This window comes from Equus quagga, unplaced genomic scaffold, assembly GCF_021613505.1.
Source record: "Equus quagga isolate Etosha38 unplaced genomic scaffold, UCLA_HA_Equagga_1.0 205_RagTag, whole genome shotgun sequence".
In the NCBI taxonomy this organism is placed as follows: domain Eukaryota; kingdom Metazoa; phylum Chordata; class Mammalia; order Perissodactyla; family Equidae; genus Equus; species Equus quagga.
Window position 1 is genome coordinate 343,053 of NW_025798762.1, and position 22,977 is coordinate 366,029.

Below are 22,977 nucleotides of genomic sequence, written 5' to 3' on the forward strand. Positions count from 1 at the left end.
CCATAAGAGATATTAAGTTAAAATCCTCAAGCTAGAAATGCTAAGAAAACTTTCATAGAAAAACTTAAAAAAAAAAAGGCCCATTATTTGGATTTTAATGTATGATGGTCTTTATTTACAACTTTATTGGCAAAAAAGAGGAAAAAGTTTAAAACAGTTTAACACAGGGCATTGCAGCTGATCCTGTCAGATTAAAGAAGTTTCATTTTATATGTCCATCTAATTGTCCAAAGATAAACAATACTGAATCTGCATATGTAGTTTCCTTTATGAAGTACAGTGCTCATATTTTAGGCAGTCTTTTAAACATATGAATACAAAGGAAATGAAACCACTCATTAAAAATTGTTAAATGAAGGGTATTTTAAACTTAAATTTATGTTGTCCTTGTAATAACACATGCCCAATGAAAATCAAAAGCTGGAAAAGCAGTTACACTTCCTACTTGAGTGGACAGTTACAACAATCAATCATTTTCTGCAATGACCATTATATTTTCAATTTATCATGAACTACTCTGAACTTACTATGAGATGTAGCCAAAGTCAGAAGACAAGACGTAGGGAGAATATTCCTTTTTTGGAGGAAGAGTAAGCCCTCCAGAATCAGCATGGGAAATAAACATCTTGTTGAAGAATTCTAGGTGGAAAAATATTAATGTAGTCAATTTCAACTCATGCTGAGCCGGCTTAATTTTTTCCTTGACTGTTTGGTGTCATTCTTCTAAATCAAGTGTGTTTAATTCTTCTTCTAGTTCATCCAAATCTTCCCCGGTAAAAAGATTTTCATCAACAGGAACAGCATCGATGACTCCATTTTCCTGTCCCTCCCCTTCAATGTCCTCTTCCAAATCACTTCTTTCACCATTTTCAGCCCTACCTCCGGAAGCTTCACTTAATTTGTTTTCTAAAAACAAAAATTGAAATCAATAAGGCCTAGAAACAGAAAACACTATTACATTAGCAACTGACAGTCACAGACTGATACTACACTTCCTCTTTTCCTTCTTCCATGAAAACCTTCCCTAAGATTACTCCAACAAGGGCTGATCTTTCTTTTTCTGAGCTTATTTGTACCAATTATATATACCTAGTATAAAGTATGTCTTTTACTGTAGACATCTGACTGCTTAATGGTTCACACATTTGAGGGCAAGATTTATCTTATATAACTTTGTGTTCCCTACATGATCTAGCAATTAGGTTTTTAAAAAGTCAACTTCCACATAATATTTTGTCTGAATAAACGGTTTATAGAATTTAAAAATGTTTATGATATAAGCAGCTACTTAGCTTTTAGTTTTGCAAATAGTAGTTAAGTCACATAGTTGTAATGCTGTAAATGAGTGTCAATCCAGAAACATTTCATCTTGTCATCAAGTTGTGAAAAAAGAACCTAGGGCTATGCAGCTACTTTTCCTTACAGGCTATAAACTATTGAGAACAAAATGCTGCTTTTTCTTGTTCAGTGACACCAATATTTACACAAAGACAATTTTTAATAGCCTAATTTAGATTTTTGCTATTTCAAACATCTCTGATGACAGTCTTGGAGATTATAACCTCTAAGTACTTGAAATTGTGCCTACTCTCACCAAAGCCTGACTTCTAAAAGGAGCAAATGAGTCTGCAGACTGGAACTAAGATAAAATCTGACAGCATTTTCAGATCTCAGGAGGGCAGTCAAGCTTTTCAAGTTATACTTGTACTCCTTTATTGTAAAAATAAGGTTTAGCTTTTTCTCGCTCAACTTTTGCCTTGATTTCTACCTTTTTCTCTCATAGCAACCATGCCAAACTTTTACTTCTCTCTTCAAACTCCTTACTCAAGGTACAATTAGATGTAACTATAATTTTCACCCTTAACTGAACTCATTATTTATACTTTCAGATCTTGCTTCTATAACCAATACCCTTTCATCTTCAATTTTCCCTCCTCTCCCAGATCCTTTTACTAGGGCCTACAGATATATTTAGATTTCCCATATCCTAAAAAGCCCTTCCCATGACCCTGTCTCCCCTCAAAGTTCTTAAGAATGAGTGGTCTGTACTGATTTTTGTCTTCATTCTTTATATTACTGCAGTCCTAATGAAAACTGGCACCCTATTCCTACAACTCTTTTCCTAACTGCAACTAAGAATTATTTCCAATTCTTAGCCTACTTGATTTTTTGGAAACTCTTCTTAATTTTTCTCTGTCCTTCTTAGTGTCTTTCCCAAGCTTTTCCTCTTTTGACTACTCTAAAACACTGATGTTTTGCAGCGTGTTCTAGAATGTTCACATCCTATGTATTCTGCCTAGGTGAGTTGATTCCCTCTCAGCTACCAGTGCAGATGACTTTCAAACCTTTCCCTCCTGCGAATGTCCACAAAGTATCCTAGACAATGCCACTTTTGATAACCAAAATATCTCTAAGTCATGAGGTCTCGAATTGAACTCATTAGCTACATTTCTAAACTCATTTTCGTCCCCTTTTAGTTTCAGTTAATGACTTCAGTATCCACCCAGCCACTCATTTCTACAGCCAAACCACACATTTATGTTACCAGTCTGGTACACGCAGGCATCTACGTTTGCCAAGGCTGGTCTAACCCCTTTGCACAGATTCCCAGTTCTTAGAATTACACAAAAGTTAGCATACTTACCATCCTTTTCTGAAGTATATGTGCTGAATCTTTCAAGACTGGCTACAGTAATACCTGTCTCATCTACATCTCTTGGGATGTACAGGCTTAAATCTATGTCATTTACGCTCACTGAATCATCAACCTTTAAAAATATATAGAAAAGAAAGTTGTTACTAATAAAAAGTTTTCATAAATTACTTGCCTTTTACCTGCGACATTTATTTTAATGAAACAAATTATTAATGCCAACTGAAAACAAACAATTGACTACTGCCAAAATTCACTTTTTCTAAACTTCTTGAAAAAAGAATAGCAATGGCATATTTGAAGTTTCTTCCTCTGACATCACATTTTTACACGAGTATGATATTCTAATATTTCAACTCAAATAAGTCAGAGTTTTATAACCATACAAAAAATGAACAGTTAGCCATCTGCTATTACTAAGTTTGCCTCCAACCAACTGACGCTGCTATTGTCTCCTGCTCCCTACTCTGTACTATTTAGAATCTCTGTCCTATGTTTTTTTAGTATAAAATATTAAACAAAAATCTTTTTTCTTTCAGAGGGAGAATAAAACACATACTTTTTATAGCTAACATATATAAGCACTTAACTATATACCAGGCACTGTCCTAATTTCTATAAAGACCTATAAGTAAATATAAATTATTACCTAATTTAATTCTCCCAAGTACCCTGTGATGTGGGGCTCATCATTATGTGGGTATTACAGATGAGGGTGGAGGCCTAGAGTGTAGGGAATTTCCCGGGTTAGAGTCAGGATTTGAATGGGGGCCCAGAGTTGGTACTCTCAACCATGCCGCTCTATTGCCACACTCTGTTGTTTCTCTCCATCAACATGAGGAGACAAGGTGCCAAAGCTCTCTCTTACCTCATCACCACCTGTTCCCTGTGTGTAACGGGTATCATCTGCTTCCTCATCATCATCATTAACCAGTTCAGGACGAAATTCAAACACCTCACGACCACTGATCTATTCAGATACACAAACATATAAACTCAGGACAAAATTCCAACATTTCTTGGTCACTGATTTTAGACATACACCTATTAAATAAGGATAAACTCTTGCACGACACAGAAATTATAAAATGAGAGAAAGCATAAAGGAATCTATTTGGGTGATTTTGGGACATACCACTAATGCTTTCCCTGCTTTGAAGTCTGCTTTCCTTCTTTCCATATCTTGCTCAAGTTTATCAATCTTTTCTTGTCTTTTCCTTTTCTTCCATGCAAGAAAAGATTCTAGAGTGATTTTGGTAACATTTGGACCTAGGGCAGAACGCTGCAAAGATAAAAGAGTTAAGTTTTCCCCTCAAAGTCACCTATAATAGCATTTAACAGTTTTCTCTAAATGCAATTAAGTCTTTGCCTATGACTGTTATAAAGACATTAAGGTTAGAATAAACTGATTTACTTATTTTGTGAGGAAGATTGTCTCTGAGCTAATATCTGTGCCAATCTTCCTCTATTTTATGTGGGATGCCACCACGGCATTGCTTGATGAGCCGTGCTAGGTCTGTGCCAGGGATCCGAACCTGCAAACCCTGGGCCACTGAAGCAGAGCACACAAACTTAACCACTATGCCACCAGGACGGCCCCAAACTTATTTATTTTTATTTTACATGGCAATGAGCAAAATGAGTGTCCAGAGACAGAAACATTATAAAACATATTATTCGAAGCTAGATTTCTTTTCAAAATTGAAAGTGAGTAAAACTTGTCATGAGAAATTGTTTTAACATAATTGCTGAAAACAGTAAATATGAAAAGCACCATGATGATATCCAAGTTTCATCTGTGTTCCTCAGGAGATGAGCAAAAACTAAGCAAAAAAACACTACTTGCTTCTCAGGGCCAATAATCAAGTAATAAACATACAGAAAAATACTATTTAGTGAACATCTGCCAGGTATTCTGTGTTAAATGCTTTATACACATATGCTAACACATCGCTCTCCACAAATAAGCAAATAGATGGTGATGGAAAATTTACCAAAGGTTAACAGCTAATATGTGTGTGAATCAGGATACAAATAATCCCAAATACACCTGATTCCAAAGCCTACATTTTCTTTTATAGTATATTGCCTCCTGTCTGAGACACCAAACCATGTCCATTTAAGAACAAATGTATATAACCCCAACATGAGACATTTATACATTTAGATTATCCAAGTCAAGGAAAAATGCATACAGTTTCAAATACACAATCCTAAATCTAGTATTTCCAATAATCTCAACATTTTTGTCACTCCCAAGCGCTACATCTGCCAACTCATAGATTAAAACTCTTGTGCTGAGCCAGCAATGAGTAGCTGAAGATTCTCTTCGAGAGTCATTCCCCTCTATCGGCAGATTGAGTATTTTGAGTCCACAGGTGATACTAAAACATACAACTGAAAAACTGTAGTTGTTGGAGTTGTCTCCTTCCATACATGTTAATGATTAGTAAAATGGTGAAAAAATAAGACATCAGGGAAAACATCTAAAACTTCAAGTTCAGTCAGTCTGAATAGTGATTAAGCATTTTAATGAAGTGATATACTACTGTATCAATCTTATGAAAACAATTTGTTTAATAAGCCAGAGGCTAGTACCTAAAAATTGTTTCATAATTCTAAAATTAATGTCAGGATTGGCTAATAATTATGGTTAGGGTTACACTTTAGATATACAAGAATAATTAAAGAGTAGAGTAAGGCAACTTTGGGAAATGTCATTTTTTTCCCCTTGTATAACATGTTATTGCCCCCAAGTGGTAAATACTAGAATTTCACAATAAATACTGCTTTAGTTTTTTTATTAAAAAAAATTTTTTTTAAAGATTGGCACCTGACCTAACAACTGTTGCCAATCTTCTTTTTTTGTTCTGCTTTTTCTCCCCCAATCTCCCCAGTACATAGTTGTATATTTTAGTCGTGGGTCCTTCTAGCTGTGGCATGTGGGTCCTGCCTCAGCATGGCCTGATGAGCGGTGCCATGTCTGCACCCAGGATTCAAACTGGCGCAATCCTGGGCTGCCGAAGCGGAGCACAGGAACTTAACCACTTGGCCACGGGGCCGGCCTCTGCTTTAGTTTTTTTACGGTAAGAAAAAGACACTAGTTACCTCTCTTTCAATTAGATCTTCTAATGAAATCTCATCTTCTTTCTCTTCTTTCTTTTTATCTTTTTTCAATACAAATCCAGGAGGAAGTGCATGACGATACATGCAAATATCACCTCCTCCAGGGCATACCCAGAACCAGCCATATTTGTTGTTTTCAATAGCTTCAAGGAAATGCTTGCACACCTACAGAGACAATAATACTATTACAAGTACTGGCTCAGTGTACTTCATTTCCAAGGTAAATTCATAAGCATGTGAACAAGTTACATTCTTATTCACATCCTAGGCAAACCACTTATGTACAGAGCATCCTTTGTGCAGAAATGCACACATAAATTAATCTTAAAATACTTAATACAATGGTAAATTCCCTTTAGAAAGGATCTATATAAAATTTCTAGTTTCAACAATGTTCCAAATTTAAAATTATACAAAAAGGACTTGCCTCAGTTTAACCTTTGTAAATGTAACCTGAAAGTCTGATTTTTAAATGAGAAAATATATAAATGGTTATAAAAAATAAAACCAATGATTTTGTTTTGGTTTGATCTTTCATAAAAACTAATCACATGCGTAATAATAATAAACACTATTTGAATTACCTGAAATTATAAACTTTTTTTTTTTTTTTTTTTTTTTGGTGCTGAGGAAGATTCGCCCTGAACTAACACCTGTGCCAAGTGCCAATCTTCCTCTATTTTGTATGTGGGTCACCGGCATAGCATGTCTGCTGACAAGTGGTATACGCCTGAGAACCAAACCTGGGCTGCCAAAGTGGAGCATACCAAGGCACAGGGGCTGGCCCCTGTAGACAATTTCTTACATCTAAGAAGGAAGCAAGGTACAAAAGGAAAACAAAGGATAGTGACCCTTCAAAACATGAATGTGTGCAAGATGCAATTGTATTGAAGCCTCAGGGAATAAACTCTGCAAATAAGAAGGAAAAATTAACTAATAAACAATATTCCTTTCCTGAAAAAAACAGAACAGATCTAAGTAAAACTAGTATTTAGAATTATTTTAGCAAGCAAGGTTTTTCATTGTACCTGCACTACAGATAAATATGTGGACATGAATGCAGGGTCTGAGAAATAAGGCACCAAGTTTTAAAAGTACATTTCCTGCAATATAGGGGCCATTACCTACCAAAAACTCATTTTGCAATTCATATGTAACAATATTTTCACCTTTGTGATTGTAAGTCTCCCCACCATTAAAATAGAACAAGTTATTAATTAAGTGGGTTAGTTTAACAGTTCTCCCTCTATTCATTTTGCACAAAAAATAAGGAAGAATTCTTATCTGAGTATGTGACTGGCTACTATTTGAGAAAGTAAGGTCACTTCAGAAAATGGCATCTAAAGGACTTCAGTCACATGATTTTCAGACTACTTCTGAACAAGAATCTAATTTTGTATAACCTACATGCATAAGAACAAAGCTTGATGTTCCCTATCTTTATAAAAAGATCCAATAACTTAAAGAATAATCCAGTAGAAAACAGCAGCAAATACCTTGCCACATAATTCTCCCTAATGATAAATACCACAGCAACTCAATTCAAGAAAAGGACATACTATTTGAGTTTTTGGTTTTTTCTTTTCCGCCTCACCGTGCTTCTTGTTCACTACTTCTTCCAGTTTTTTCTCATCCCAATTATCCATAGTATCTAAATAAAAGGAGATATGAAGACTAAATATTGTAATTTTACTGTTCCCAAACCACATCGCATATCTCCTTAGACAAGAAAGCTGTATTCTAAGACTTATGACCTAACACATTTTCTTTAATACACCAAAGGTAGGAATAAACACTGTTGTAAGATTATTCACCAAAATCTTAAGTAGTTTAGGCAAATGAGAAGGTAATACTAGAAGAAAGGGTGAGAAACAAATCCAAATAAGTCACTGACTTTAAAACATCTTCATTTACTTAACTAAAGGGCATAATGTGGTAAGTTCAGATTTACTGGAAAATAATAATCATTCTTTACAAACCTACTGAGGTTTGTCCTACTAAGACCAAAATATTCTTCAAGGTACTAAATATTTTTGTAACAACAAACCAAAACTAATAGCTATTTACTTAAAAAAAAAATACCTTTTTCAAGTTCTTCATCTCTTGCATCAATGTAAACGCTTCGCTTTTCACACTTTCTCTCCAGAGTCAAGTCATGAGAGAACTTACACTTATCTCCTTTAGTACACTGTCCTTGCTTGAAGAACGCACATACCACAGATTTGGGATCTGCACCTATGTTAAGGGGCATTTAGTATTTGCGTTACAATCAGACAGATCATAAAGTATAGCTTCCACCTGAGATATAATTACTTTTGGTTAACTTGCTATTTTCCATTCACTAATCTGAAAGGAAAATACTACGTATAGGTGATTAGTAAGACATTTAAGTTCTTTCTATAGTATTTTATATCCATTCTGTTTCTTTTATTCTTACCAAACAAGGGGGCAGGGGGTGGTAAATCAAACACATAGGTTACTGCACAGTTACTTGTCTAGTTGGAGTCAATGAGGCAGGAGGCAAAAGAGAAACATAAACAGAGGCATACAGCCAAGAGTTTGAGACTGACTTCATACAACCATAGGTCTGCCTTGGCTACTACCAAAGACTGGATATTATAAATCAACTAGTAGGCTGCCTGAATTCTTAATTTTGACATAAATCAGGGGCTAATGGCTGGAGTTTTAATTGTACAATGACATAGCTGTGGACATATATAAAGGAACCATTAAGAAAGTAATTAATATAGGTAATTCTGACAAAGGGAGTATCATTTTCACAGTAGACACAATTGGTTTATATGCTGAAGAAAACACACTGAAACAAATTAAGAGTTTTTAAACATAAATTACATTTGATAAAACAACATTTCTGAAATTTAAAGTTTACCTTTACTTATTTTTTGAGCAGCAACTACAGGTTTGAACAGCTCATTTAGCTCTTGCAATTCTTTCTTCTTATCATCTTTCTTCAATTTCTTTTCAGCTTCACTTTGTGCTACCTATAATATTCCCAGGTATAATATGTAAATTTGATTTCATATAATAGTTTTAACTATATAGTAATGTATATAATATCACTAACATAAAGACATTTTTATATTTACATGTATATAGTCCTTACCTTTTAATATCAGTGTTACAAGGGCCTTTCAGTATGTATTAAATGGTGTGGTTAAGCTATTAAATGAAACTGCCAAATCTTGTAGCAGCTGACTTTAAAAAAAAATCTATGAATGGTACCATGCTAAGTTAAAAGCATATTCAAAAACTTACAGTGATAAGCATTTATTAAATTTGCTACATGCCCAGCATTTTTAGCAAATGGTTCTCACCTGAGATTTTCTTCTTGTGACAACAACCTACTCCCCAGAAACATGTGGGTGTGTTTAGAAGATGAGAGATGCAAACATCCTGAAATGTGCGGTCCCACATAATAAAGAACTGAACCACCCAAAATACTTTTCCTTGTGGAAAAATGTTGGGTAAGGTCAATGTGGGAGATTAATCAACACAACAAAACAAAACAAACATCACATATGATATAGTTCCAAGCATATGATTTACATACCTAATATGATTAGAGGATTCATCCAAACATTTATATGTCAGGTCCTATGTTAGATGACAGGGAATACAAAGATGAAAAGACAAAGATGCTTATTTAAAGAAGCTCAGAATCTAGTGGGAAGACAGACATGTCAACAACCATAATATAATACATGGTGCTCTGGGAACAAGGAATGCCTATATGCCTAAGAAAATTAGACCGAGCTAATATCTTATGGACAGTTCTTCTGATGGGCAAGAACAGGAATGCAGAAACAGCCAGCCACTGCAAAGACACAGGGACCAGAAGGAACAAGGTATGAGAAACACCAATGAGAAGTTTGGTCTGTATCAGTAGGTGACAGGATAAGACAAGGGTTTAAAATAAGGCAGTGACACAATCAGATTGTATTATATCAAGATCACGATGGCAACTCTGTGAAGGATGGACTAGAAGCAGCCCAAGAATGAAGGCGAGGAAAAGTAGGAGGCTGATGCAATTGCTGCAGGCAAGAAAACATAAGAGCTTCAAAGAGGCATTAGTCGAGAGGAGGGAGAAAAGGGGCGAGACAGAGTTCTTAAGGAGACAGAACTGATAGAACTAAGTGACTGAGTGGACATGAAGTATAAGAGAGAGGAAATAGTCTAGGATTATCACATGTATGGTTAGTGCTGTTAAACAAGACAGGGAATACAGGAGGAACAGGTTTCAGGGTAGGAGGAAGACATGAGCTCAGTTTTAGATATAAAGTCACTTGTCGCTTAGTGATGGGGATATGTTCTGAGACGTGCTGTTAGAAGATTTCATTGTTGTGCAAGCATCACAGAATGTACTCACACAAACCTAGAAGGTACAGACTAGTACACACCTGGGCTATATGGCACTAATCTTATGGGACCATGTCGTACGTGAGATCTGTCATTGACTGAAACATCATTACGTGGTGCATGACTGTACTGAATATGAGATGCTTACAGAGCATCTAGGTGGAGCTTTTTAGAAGGCAGCTGGACATGAATCTTGATTTCTGGAGAGAGGGTCTATTTCAAGAGAAAGATTTTAGAAATAGCAGCTTACATATAACAATTAAAACTTTGGGTGTGTATGTGATCACTCAAGGACAGCAAATAAAGTGACAAAAAAGTTCACAGTTCTCTGAAGAATACCAATATTAAATGAGCCAACAGAATCTATAAAAAGCCCACTGAAAAGACCAAGAAACATCAAACAAATAGGCAGAAATCTAGGATAAAAAAGTATTCAAGGAAGAGGCAATTTCAGGAAGGGAGTGGCCAAATGCTATGATAAGGTTAAAGTCATTCCAAATCCTGACTCTGACTATGTGGTGGGTATGCTTAAATAGAAAAATGGGAAAAAATTTTTAAAAAGAAGAAATTTAAGTCACTATTTTTAATAAAAGTATACTTTGCTCATCAGGCCCACTCATACGTTTCTGGGGCCCAGAGGAAGAATACAACAGAGGCCTGCAAACTATTTTTGCAGATGTTTATAAGCTAGAAATCAAACTAAAGTTAAATAAAATATGGTTTGTATCCCTACTTGACAAATATACCTGATGATCTGGAAAGACACGTTCAAATTTAAAACACTCAGGTTCCACGGAGTTCTACTCTGAAGCAAGGCAGTAAAGCAAGAGTCAACTCCCAGCTCCTCCTCTTCCCACCCTGAGTTTCATCCCACCATGTGTGTGCAAGGAGGTGGAAGGTGATGAGGCGGACACAGTAGGGATCTGGGCCCTGTCCATGCTCCAGGCACATACCCTCCCTTCGACTACTTCAGGCATACTGGCAGCACAGTATACCCTAAGATGGATATGGGCAAATGTGACTTTCGCAGGCCCTGAGCTGTGGAGGGGGGCTAGTACACACTCTGGGTGGGCATGTCCCCTTGGCCTCACTAACTCCTTGCCTATGAGGAGAGCTATGTTTGAAGAAGACACAGAGCAGGGTCGTCCTCGACAGCACAAGGCCTACGGTGGGGCACCTCTTGCCCAGCTCTAACAGCAGGACTGCCGCTCCTTTCCAATATTAAATATGGTGGTTAAGCACCTCATGTTTGCAGATAAAAGCCCAGGTACCCAAGAAATGATCAAAAATATAATACTGAATGTACTATCAAACCTAACTATGACCACAAATCTTATGGCTTTCTCAAGTCTGTGAAATCTGAAATTATCAGTCAATATACTTCCCACAAGAAGAAAAAGTAGAGGGAGAAGGCAGAGGATTGAAAAGGAGATAAGGGAAGAACGTGAATTCTTCTTACACATCTGTATTACACCAGAAGATAGACACTATCTTCCCATTTAATCACCATAGGGAACATACAAGGGTTAACTGTCCTTCCACTATACAGATAAAGACCAGCGTCGCTAAATAATTTAAGATCACATAACAAATAAGATGGGAGACTCATACCCAAGGTGATCTGACTCCGAGCCCTGAGCATACATTTTTACTAAACCAGGCTACTAAGTTAGCAGCGTGGAAGATGAATAGTTTCTGGCTCTGGAATCAAGCTGTGTGTATGAGAAAGGAAAGTGTTAGAAGTACCAATTTGTAGACAGCACGAGTGAGAGAAATTTGTTTCAGACAGGGGTTACCCATCTCATGAGTATATAATATTTCTGATAATTTCAGATGGAAAATAAAAAAGAGTTTCCAAAAGTTAAGGAAAAGGAGATAGGATGATGAAAAAAGTACTTTCTAAAATAAAGATCCATGTCTATAAAATCTTAAACTCAAGAAAGTGGAAGATCTATAGAACATGAAGAAAATGGGGTTAATTTTTTTGAATGAATTGCCAAATGGATAAAATAATTTCAAAATTCATATGGAAGAATAAATGCCTAAGAACGGCCAGAAAAATAGCAAAAGAGTAACACCTGGGGGAAAAGACATGCCTTAGTAGCTAATAGAACATGTTACTAGGCCATTATAATCAAAATCAATGTGATACTGTCTAGGGACAGACAATAAATAGAACAGAAAAGAGAATCCAGAAATAGATCTTAACGTATTTGAGACTTTAACATATGTCAATAGTGGTATTTCAATTCAGTAGGATAAAATGATGCTGGTATAAGTGGTTATTCATTTGCAAGAAAATAAACTTAGTGACATACAAAATAAATTTATATGAGAAATTACAGACTGAAAGTGAAATGATTAGGGAAAAAATCTAGGAAAAACACACACAATCTAGAGGCAGGGGAGACCTCTTAACCACTTGAAAGGAAAACTAGACATATCTGACATTACAAAAACTAAATATTGTTGTACAACAAAATATAACAGAAACATCACAAATTATCCGTAAATGCAGACAAAAGGTGTCTTCCATAAGTTGACAAGAAAAGACAAATAACCAAAAAAGCAAAGGATTTGAATAGGCAAGTCAGAGAAATACAAACCCAATCAGCCAACAAGCATATGAAAAGATACTCAAAGTCACTAGTAGTGAGGGAAACAAAGTAAAAATGAGGTATTACTTTATACTTACCAGATTTAAAAACATTAAAAAGAACTTTAGTACCTATAACTCACCCACTGCAAATGAAAATGTGAAGTATTACAATCTCCAGGGAAAGTGATGAGGCAAACTTAATTTATTAAGATTAGAAATCCATTTCCCTTAATTTGCAAAAGTGTCACCAGATAATTCATGCCACAGAAATAAAAGCATAAACACATGTAAGAACATATGTACAAGGACATTTCTTGTAGAAATGTTCTCAGTGTCAGAAAGCTGGAAATAAAGTAATCACTCGCAAATAGTGAAATGGAGGTATATAGTACATTGACATTGTAGAATAGCATGCAGCCATTAGAATAAATTAGAGCTATATAAAATGGCTTGGAGGAATACCTAAGAGGTACCGCTGAGAAACAATGGCAAGATGCAGAAAAGTTTACAGAGTAGGATTCCATTTTGAAATACAATTAGAATATCAAATATTTTATATGTAACAGATGCTGCATCACATCCATATGAAGAAAATGCAGAAATTTAAGTTATTTACCTGACGTGGATTTTGTTGACCAAATTTAACTTGATGAGTGACAGCCTTGATAAACTTCTGTTGCTTTGCTCCTTTCTTATTCTTTAGACCAAAAGTTTTGTCCTAAATGAGAAAGAGTATAGAAATATGTTACCAATTTAATTTCTTACCTATTTTTTCAGTCATATCTAAAAATCATTCTTTCATTTACTTATTGATAAGAAAATTATTCTTTCTTAGGCTATACAGACATGCAAAGTACTAAAACATCAAGTCAAGGCAACAAATGACCTCAAAACATCACCCAGGATTTTTTACAATTCAATACATACTTACAACTATCATTAAACCTGTTACTCTATGCTGCTTTTTCCCCCAAAGTGTGTTTGAAAACATCAGTTCTACAGGATGTGCAGAGTTGTTATATCAGAATAAGAAGTCCTACAGTCAAATAAGTTTAGGACAATGCTTGGTTAACAGGGCTTTTTGTTCTTAAGCACCAGATATCCTGGAGCCTTGAGCAGACAACAATTCCAAATCTTATTTTCCCTCAGAATGCATTTTCCTCAGAGTATTCTGACGGATTATGTACTACTGAGCACATTTTGGGGAATACTGCATACGAAGATACATTAAGTTCTAGACTAGTTTTTTGCACAAGTGTGTGTGTGTGGGGGGGGAGGAGGTGCTGTAGCGGGTTGAATAGCATTCCCCTAAAATTCATGTCTACCTGGAAACTCAGAATGTGACTTTATTTGGAAATAGATCTTTGCAGATGTAATGATTAAGATGAGGTCACACTGGATTAGGGTGGGCCCTTAATCCAATGACAGGTATTTTTATAAGAAGAGAGAAAAGGACACACAGACACAGAGAAGGCAATGTGAAGAAAGAGGCAGAGAGGGGAGTGAGGCAGCCACAAACCAAGGACTGCCAAAAGCCACCAGAAACCAGGAAGAGGCATGGAAGGATTCTTCCCTAGAGCACTCAGAGGAAGCATGGCCCTTCTAGACCTTGATTTCAGACTTCTAGCCTCCACATCTGTGAAAGAATAAATGTCTGTTGTTTTAAGTCACCTCGTTTGTGGCAATTTCTTATGGTAGCCCTAGGAAACTAATACAGGAGGCTTGACTAGTGGGCTCCCCACTAAGGTGAATGGGTGGTAAGGCTGTCAGGAAACCACCGAACACTGGCATCTGAAGTCTTTTTCTCTGTCTTTTCTGTTTTTCTGGAGAAGGATCCTCTAGCTGGGAGAGCAATAAGCTTGGCTAAAGGACTGGAGAGGAGAGCAGTTGAAAGAAGGTCCCTCTTCATTTACTGCACAGACTCCTTAGTGGCCATTTTCAGGCTCACATTTTAAGCACCCTCCCTCCTCCTCTGTGCCTAGAGTTCCAGAAGCAGAGAGGCCTCGTGACTTATTTTTCTCCCCTCCTGTTTCTTGCAGGGGTAATCATGTGGCTGAGTGGTAGCAGACAGGAACTATCGGCTATTTTCACACTTTTAGGGCCCTAGTTTTCAGCGTCTCTCCTTCTGCATTACCTAGTGCCTCCCACAGCTGGACTTCCCTGGAATTCTGCACAGCAAATCCACTTGCTTCTCAATAGCACACTCCTAGGTGGGCAACTCAGGCCTGACTGTTTTGCTCTACTAGGCCAGACACCAACTCATCTATCCACTATCAATCTTCATTTGTTGAAGTTCAAAATTATAGATGTCTCCTAATTTCACAGAACTTTTGAAAGTAACCTGAGATCCTCTGAGAGGCATTCAGTCTGAAATAAATTAAGTGGCCATTTTAAAGTCTTTATTTTGGTTATTTCTAAGGGAAGGGACGTGGTAATGGGAAGAATATCATAAGTACAGAATACTTGCATACCTACGTGGACAAGTTGGAAATGGAAAACAGTATTGATAGGGTAAGTATTTGAAAACATCCCACACAACATAATTTTATAGCATCTCAAACCAATAAAATAGCCCTTTCTGCATTCTTTTATTTTTTTATTTACCATTCTACATTCTTAAGAAGGTTTTAGTTCTACGTTCTTAAGAGGGTTTTAGTTCTAAAAGCTTATTTCTCATTGGGAAATATCTCTTTATGCATTGCATCCATATCCATCCATATACCAAAACTTCACTTTCCCCTACTTAAATGCCTATCTCAAGTTTGTGAGTGTGTGTGAGGAAGACTGGCCCTGAGCTAACATCTGTGCCAATCTTCCTTTATTTTTTTTTATGTGGGATGCTGCCACAGTGTGGCTTGACCAGTGGTACTAGGTCCACACCCAGGATCTGAACCCACAAACCCTGGGCCACTAAAGCAGAGCATGTGAACTTAACTACTACACCACTGGGCTGGCCCCATCTATCTCATGTTTTAATATCCCATATTAAAAAGTTCTACATGAATTTTCTATAGGTTATACATATAAAAAAGGTAGTCAGAGGCACATCCAAGTTGAAATTCCCTGCAGTGAGATTTTTATGGCTGGCTTCCCTTGTTTTTAAACATAAGAGTTTAACACAATCCAATTAGAAGAAAAGATGGTCAAGGATAATGTGGCATATGGACAGAAATGATCATATGCAGCTACCAGGTGTGAAATGCTATACAATCGTCCCTTGGTATCCTCAGGGGATTGGTTCCAGGACCCCTGCAGATACCCAAATCCACGAACACTCAAGTCCCTTATATAAAATAGCACAATATTTGCATTTAATCTATGGACATCCTCCTGTATACTTTAAATCATCTTTAGATTACTTATAATACCTAATACAATGTAAATACTACATAAATAGTTGTTATACTGTATTGTTTAGGGAATAATGAGAAGAAAAAAATGTCTGTATAGATTCAGTGCAGACGCAACTACCACAGGCCTTTGTAGGCTTTTCTATCTGTGGATATGGAGGGCCGACTGTACTTTCCTTTTACAAAACATGAGCTTTCATGGGAGGGATGGAAAACTCTAGATAAAAATATTATTAGGAGCAAAGTGCAACAGCATTTACATATGCCTCACTAAAGAAGAGCATAAATGGGGTTCAATCTATGTCCCTATGTAACCATAGAGAACAAGCAAACATCCATAAACAAGGCCAAATAATACGATAGATAATGATACATGAAGACTCAGGAAAGAAAAAAGTACTTTAAGAGAACCTGGCCAACTAGAAGAGAAAGTATTCATGAAAACAGCTTCTGATAGAGGTATGCGTATAATCTCCAGATCCCAGAAGAAAAACAGTTTTTCAGGTTTAATTACACTCCTTTAGCACATAATTAACCAGTCTAAAGAGATAATGAATGAGCTATGTTTTGAAAGTCTCTAAGGTTAGAGCTCTGAAATTTTTTCCACAGAGATAGGGGATACTTATTTATCTAGCATTCACTAAACATAAACTTCTGAATATATACTTTATTAAATCCTCTTAACAGTTCTATGAAGTACTATCATCTCACTCTGTAAATGTGGATACTGAAATCCAGAAACTTCCAACAATTCTTTTGAAGTAATACTGCTAATAACGGGCAGGCTCTATAGTGTAAAAATTTAAGAATATAAGCTCTGGAGTCAGACTGCCCAAATTCTAACCCTAAACAGAACCAGGTAAATTACCTTCTTTGCCAGTTCTCTTATTTGTAAACTGGGACTCACTCTAACCTCTTAGGATTGTTGTGAAAATTAAAAGATTTAGTATGAAGAGACAGTATAACACAGCGGTTAACAGCAAGGACTTTGGAGCCAGACTTCCTGGGTTTGAATTCTGGCTCTGCCACTTGCCAGTTCAGTAATCTTGGGCAAATTATTTAACCTCTGTGCCTCTTTCCTCAATTGTAAAAAGGGTACTACTACTTATCTCCCTGGGAGAATGAAAGGAGCTGGGTAAATTTATCACTTGTAGGTGGCTTTTTTCTCATCTCTCCTTTCCCCAAATACTGAGACCTTTGGCCCAGTAAGTGTTAACTATTAAGTGACACAGATGATATTTGAACCAAGGTGTACTGGACTCCAAGCAAAGTCTTTAGTCTTTCTACCACGAAAAACTACTTCGCAGAGAAACCTAGTCCGGTTATTGGGCCAGTTGGTACACAAAAAGCTTTCTGAATACCACAGTGTAGATCTGGGACACCAACAGTGCCTCTTGAAAATAGGATGGTTTGCAAATTTGGGTACTTCAAAAAGGGTTTCCTTCCTTTTTCTGGACCTTAGGACAGACCCATACCTAAAAACTAACCTAGATTTGGGGATGGGAGGATATGACGTGGGAAGACTGGAGGTTACAATCGATCCCACATCACGGTTAAAATAAAATGAGGGAAACAGTGATTCTAGCTGGATTAACAAAGTTAGGTTATAAGGAAGGAACTCTGTGTATTTCAGACTTGGAAAACTGAATATAAAGGAGTTTAGAAAGCAGGTAGTAACTCTAAGAAAAGGATGGCTCCCTGAGGCTCCAGGAGCCGGAACAGCCAGTGAATTCCAGACTTCACTTAAAACTGACCCTTTCTCCCCCTCCCACCCTTAAGTAATCCTGCTTCTTTTACAGGCCTGCCTCCACTCCTTAAAATAAGATGTTTGAAAAAAGGAAGGGGGTGGGAGGACAGGTCAATAATGAATAGTGCTCCAAGATAACAGGAGTCTACCTTTCAGGACACTAGGGTACACAGAGGCTGGCACTGTTTTACCTCATTACTCTTCCCTCACATGCACTGTCTAATGTACTTCTGTTATCCATCCATTCAATGGATATTCTGCAGCTGGTTAATGAAGCTTCAAGGAATCAACAGTTGACCTTGGTTGAAATTTTTCATTGGCAATCAATCATTTCTCTGGCTTCATCCTTTACACACCTGGATCCCGTCTCTATCGGTCTCTATTACTACTTCCTTGCTGCTACAAGTCCTTAGCAGGACATCCTTTATTTGCTTGCCCTAAACCCAAAGATTATTTCTCCCTTTTCATAATCAAACCTTCTACTTTTCAAAGCTGACTTCAATTTATTAAATTTTAGCTATATGAAAGAAAATAGTATATGCCATTTGGGACAGCTGTGTCTAACAGAATTATAACCATTTTTGACAGACTCACCTTAGAAAGAAAATACTTACTAATGCAAATGAATTCATGAAATTTTGGGGACTCCCAACAGGGAAAGAAAAAAATGCAGGGAATGTAAGGAAATTATTTCAAGTGACAGAAAGTAAGCACTGCATAGACAATGCAGTTTAGTCAGATTATTATTACCCTTAGCCAGTTCTTACAATATTAATAACGACAGCTACCATTTACTGAATATCTACCATATGTCAAGTGTTTTACATGTCATCTCATTTAACCTACAGCTCTGTAACAGAGGAAGTAGCTCCACTTTGCTGATAAGAAACTGTGGTTCAGGTAGGTCATTGTAACTTGCCTAAAACTACAGTTTGAAATTTTAATTTGAAATACGGACTCAAACCCAGGTCTATCTGACCCCAAAGCTGGTGCTTCTTTCATTAAATTATGCTGTCTCTCATGCCTCTTTTTATTTCCTTTCCTTAGAGTTCTCAAAAGCTATATGCTGCTGTTGTTTTTCTATAGTAAGCGCCCATGGTGGTGGGAGCGGGAGCAAGAGAAGTACTGAAGAGGGGACAGGTAGGCAGGGCAACCACCTATTCTAAAGTCTATCCAAAAGTGCTGCTTAAACTCGTATGTTCCACTATCAATTTTTGACCAACTTAGAATTTCAGGTCATATTTCTACAAAACCTCACCAAATTAACCAGACTCTGAAATAAATACTAGTCTTTACACGTCAAAACAGATTATAAAGAAATATTTTTCGACAAAAATTATGATAGTCATAAAGATCAATAACCAGTATGAACCATGTTTCAATTATGTTCATTATAAGTTTGTCACTGGGGCTGGCCCGGTGGCACAGCGGCTAAGTTCACACATTACGCTTCAGTGGTCCAGGGTTTGCCGGTTTGGATCCTGGGTCCAGACATGGAATTGCTTGTAAAGCGATGCTGTGCTAGGCATCCCACATATAAAGTAGAGGAAGATGGGCACGGATGTTAGCTCAGGGCCAGTCTTCCTCAGCAAAAAGAGGAGGATTGGCAGCAGCTGTTAGCTCAGGGCTAATCCTCCTCCACACAAAAAAGTTTGTCATAAAAATACATTTAACTTTGCCTTTCAAGTGCTTTGGTAATAACCCTTTCTAGTAACTGGAATTGTACAAATTTACACAAAAATTGATATAAGTCCTGTTCTGTATGAAACGCAACTCAGAAGCCTGTTATACCTCTCCTTAACTCCTTGCAATAACCATTGAGACATGCTATAGCTTTAGGGAAGTTAAAAAAAAGAGTCACCTATAGTACTGAATAAAGTGGAATATACTGTTTCCTAACGAGGCTGGATAATAGAATATTCTCTATAAATCTAGTTTTACAACAAATGATGTAACTTAACACTACAATTCACAATATTTTTATAGCTCTCCATGGTACCAGGTATCTATGCAGTACACTTGAGTCTGCAAAACCTCACCACCATTTAAAAAAAAAAAGCAATCATATAAGTTAAATGTAGGGGAAAAAACCCAAGGCTTAATTTCACAACTCTGTTAGGATATTTTTGTTGAGTTAAAAAATGTAGCTGTCTTATTTTGCACTTTTCTTTGGCAAATTCTTCACTAAAGAAACTAAAGTTGCTTTCTCTTTACCTTAAAAATAACCTTGTTACAAGATGAATGGAGCCATATACCTATCATTTTTAGTTGATGGGATACTATTAAATTACTTTCATGTATAATTCCCTAAAACTAAAATAACCAGTTCTACCAATTAAAAATAAAACAAGTGCATACAGTAAAGCTCAATAATACATAAAGAGTACTGTAAATTGTCACATAACATTTCATTTCACACCTATATGGGAGTCTTACTTTGCATGACGGTCTACCATGTTAATTCAACCTCAGTAAAGGAAACGGACAAGTAAAACATCATCCCTAAAAATGCCCTTGGTTTACACTGCACTAAAGCCATCAGATGACCATCCCGAGATCTACCAAAGTGCCAGGAGTATAGATTGTTCAAAAAGGTGATAGCAGACACAGGTGTGAAGATGACAGTCATTCTGTTTTTAAATTGCTAGCTATGCTACTTCACGACAGTTCTAACTAGTACCAACTGGCATAAAAATACAGCTTCAGAGTTGGAACTTGGCCAAGGCTACTAGAATTCTTTGTATGTTGGTTAAGTCAAATCAGCAACTTAAAAAATTATGTGAAAATTGGGGGTCAGCCCCAGAAGCCTAGTGGTAAAGTTTGGCGTGCTCAGCTTAGGAGGCCCAAGTTCGATTCCCAGGAGCAGACCTAGACCACTCTGTTAGGGGCTATGCTGTGCTGGTGGCCCACATACTAAAAAACAGAGGAAGAATGACACAGATGTTAGCTCAGGGTGAATCTTCCTCAACAAAACTTTATGTGAAAATCGACAAAGACAAGATCTGATTAGCTTTACACAATGAAGCCCTGAGGGCTTTCACTGTTATTTTTCAAGGCTATAAACACCAAATATTAAAAACAATCATTTGTAAATAAGCATCTCATTTCAAAACACCCAAGATGCATATGGGTCGCATTCTAATAACAAGTAACTATTCCACAAAAGACTTTCTATTATTCAGATGTACCTCATGCAGGAAAACGGTCATGGCTTTTTCCAATTACATCCAGAGCACACGAGGAACTATTTATCAGAAGGATTAATAGCAGAAATCGAGGGAAGAAATATATGGTTGGGAGCTATATGATACATTTATGTAATCTCAAATATGGATCATTCTCTTTAAGAAACTGATACAGTCGTTAGAAGACAAAACATTTAAGAACGTCAATAGCGTTTCTCAGCCATTAGAGGCTTCACGTTAAAGCACTAAACGTACACATATGTATAATCATACAGACAAACACGTACATAAATTCCGATAGGGCACTTAACATACGTAGTGGCACCGAAACCTAATCCCTTTTAGAGCGTTATTAATTCTGAATATATGTATCAAGTGCTATGTACAAGACGGTGGACTGCGACCTGAATGAAACCCCCACTCCTTATGGAACTTGAAACAGTTTTAAAGATGGGTTTTTTTTTTAAAAAAAAGGCACGAAGCACCAGTATGTTGGCTTGAAAGAAGTAACTACTACTCTTAGGTGATGGGTTAAAAAAAAAAAGGACACAAAGGCTCGTCATAAATCGGCCTTCCACAGAGAGTCTGGCCTGAGCCCGTGCAGCGTTTTCTTTAAAACACAAGCCTAGAAACGTCTTCAATTTTGAGGACTAGCGAAGGACAAAACCCTGTGGCGGGCATCGAGGGGATGGTGGCGCACCAGGGTCGGGAAGGCGGGCGTGTGGGCGGAGAAGCAAAGGCTGGGCGCGGGGGCGCCAGCAGCGTCACTGAGGCGATGAGAGGCAGCGAGCGTCATCAGGGGACGGGAGAAGGGGCAGTGGGTCACCCAGAGCCACAGGGAGGGACACGTGGCCCCGGAAGACGCGAGCAGGAACCGGGCAGCGCGGAACCGGGAGGCTGCTTCCCTGAGGGCTCGCGGCGTGAGTGGGGGAGGGGGTGGGTACTCACTTCGATAATCTTCTCTTTCTTTTTCTGCTCCGCCTTTTTGCTGCCCCCGGCCTGAGCCTGTTTCTTGGGGGGCATTGCGGAGACAGGTGGCACCTGCCAGACTTAAGCGCAGCTGGACACCCTCAGGGGACCCGGCCCTGCGGCAACAGGAGGAGGAAGACGCGGGCGGCCGTCGCCCTGCACCGCACGGAAAGCTAGTCGCTCACTCGCCGCCGAAACGCGGCCTTTGCGACAGGTCGATGCCGCTGAGCATTGTGGGTAGCGAGGAGAGGGGCCCGGAAGCAGAGCTGCGCGTGCGCTTTTGCCGCTGCCGGCACGGAGGGGGCAGGGACGGAACGTGGGAAAATGACCGTGCGTCACACGTGATGTAGTTCACCTGGCTTCCAGGTTGCGGCAGGCCTGAGGGCGAATCCGGGCAAGCGGGTTGGAACCCACTGCACTTGTGTCTTTCCTACGCGTTCCCTTTCGCCGAGTATGGGTGACTCTTTTTGTCCGTCTCCGCCTCGAGTGAAGGTTTGTCCTGCTGGTCCTGCCTGTACCACCCCCATCCTGAGTGACCACTGAGAAGCCGCAGCCACTCGAGGCTGCTTGGTGGGCGGGCGCAGTTCCCTCCTTCTCTTGTCTTGGAAGGGCAGGGTTGGCCGGCTGGTGAGTGCTGTGTGCTTTAGGTTTCTGCGAAGATTTATCAAGAAAGGAAAAAAATTTCTTTCATTTGAAGAGCGCCAGGGATGGCGGCCCAGAGAAGACACTTGAATTCTGACCTACTATATTTATCAAGTTATTTTCAGATTTTAGGAAAGTGCCTAGATGATTCCTAAAAACTCTTTTGCAATGTGAAATTAACCAAACCTAATTTGAGAATGGAGAGCACACCTCGACAGCCTTCATTAAGTGCTTGAGAAGTCCAGAAACTCCTTGGCATATTGCACACATTATTTCATATAGTTACTCAACGACATTGAGGTAGGAATTGTTACTCTTCACATTTTACA

The 22,977-nt window shown here is 38.0% G+C and overlaps 1 protein-coding gene across 1 annotated transcript; it reads right to left on the reverse strand.

The window, feature by feature from the left end:
* Positions 1–86: 86 nt before the first annotated feature.
* LOC124233567 (zinc finger CCCH domain-containing protein 15) lies at positions 87–22,275 on the reverse strand. Its single transcript, XM_046650709.1, has 10 exons — positions 21,986–22,275; positions 13,372–13,473; positions 8,670–8,781; positions 7,862–8,014; positions 7,339–7,430; positions 5,762–5,944; positions 3,789–3,935; positions 3,522–3,623; positions 2,645–2,768; positions 87–906 (listed from the first exon to the last, which is right to left on the reverse strand). Exons 1-10 carry the CDS (start codon positions 22,058–22,060, stop codon positions 716–718), a joined length of 1,281 nt encoding a protein of 426 aa, XP_046506665.1. The 5' UTR covers positions 22,061–22,275; the 3' UTR covers positions 87–715.
* Positions 22,276–22,977: the final 702 nt, after the last annotated feature.

What these genes read in the sequence shown, in the direction of transcription:
- LOC124233567 (XM_046650709.1), bottom strand. Translation starts at nt 22,060, where the DNA reads ATGCCCCCCAAGAAACAGGCTCAGGCCGGGGGCAGCAAAAAGGCGGAG. An exon ending in GTCAACAAAATCCACGTCAG is followed by an intron (nt 8,782 to 13,371) that starts GTAAATAACTTA and finishes GGAATATTATAG; the next exon opens with GTAGCACAAAGTGAAGCTGA. An exon ending in AAGCAGGGAAAGCATTAGTG is followed by an intron (nt 3,624 to 3,788) that starts GTATGTCCCAAA and finishes GTATCTGAATAG; the next exon opens with ATCAGTGGTCGTGAGGTGTT.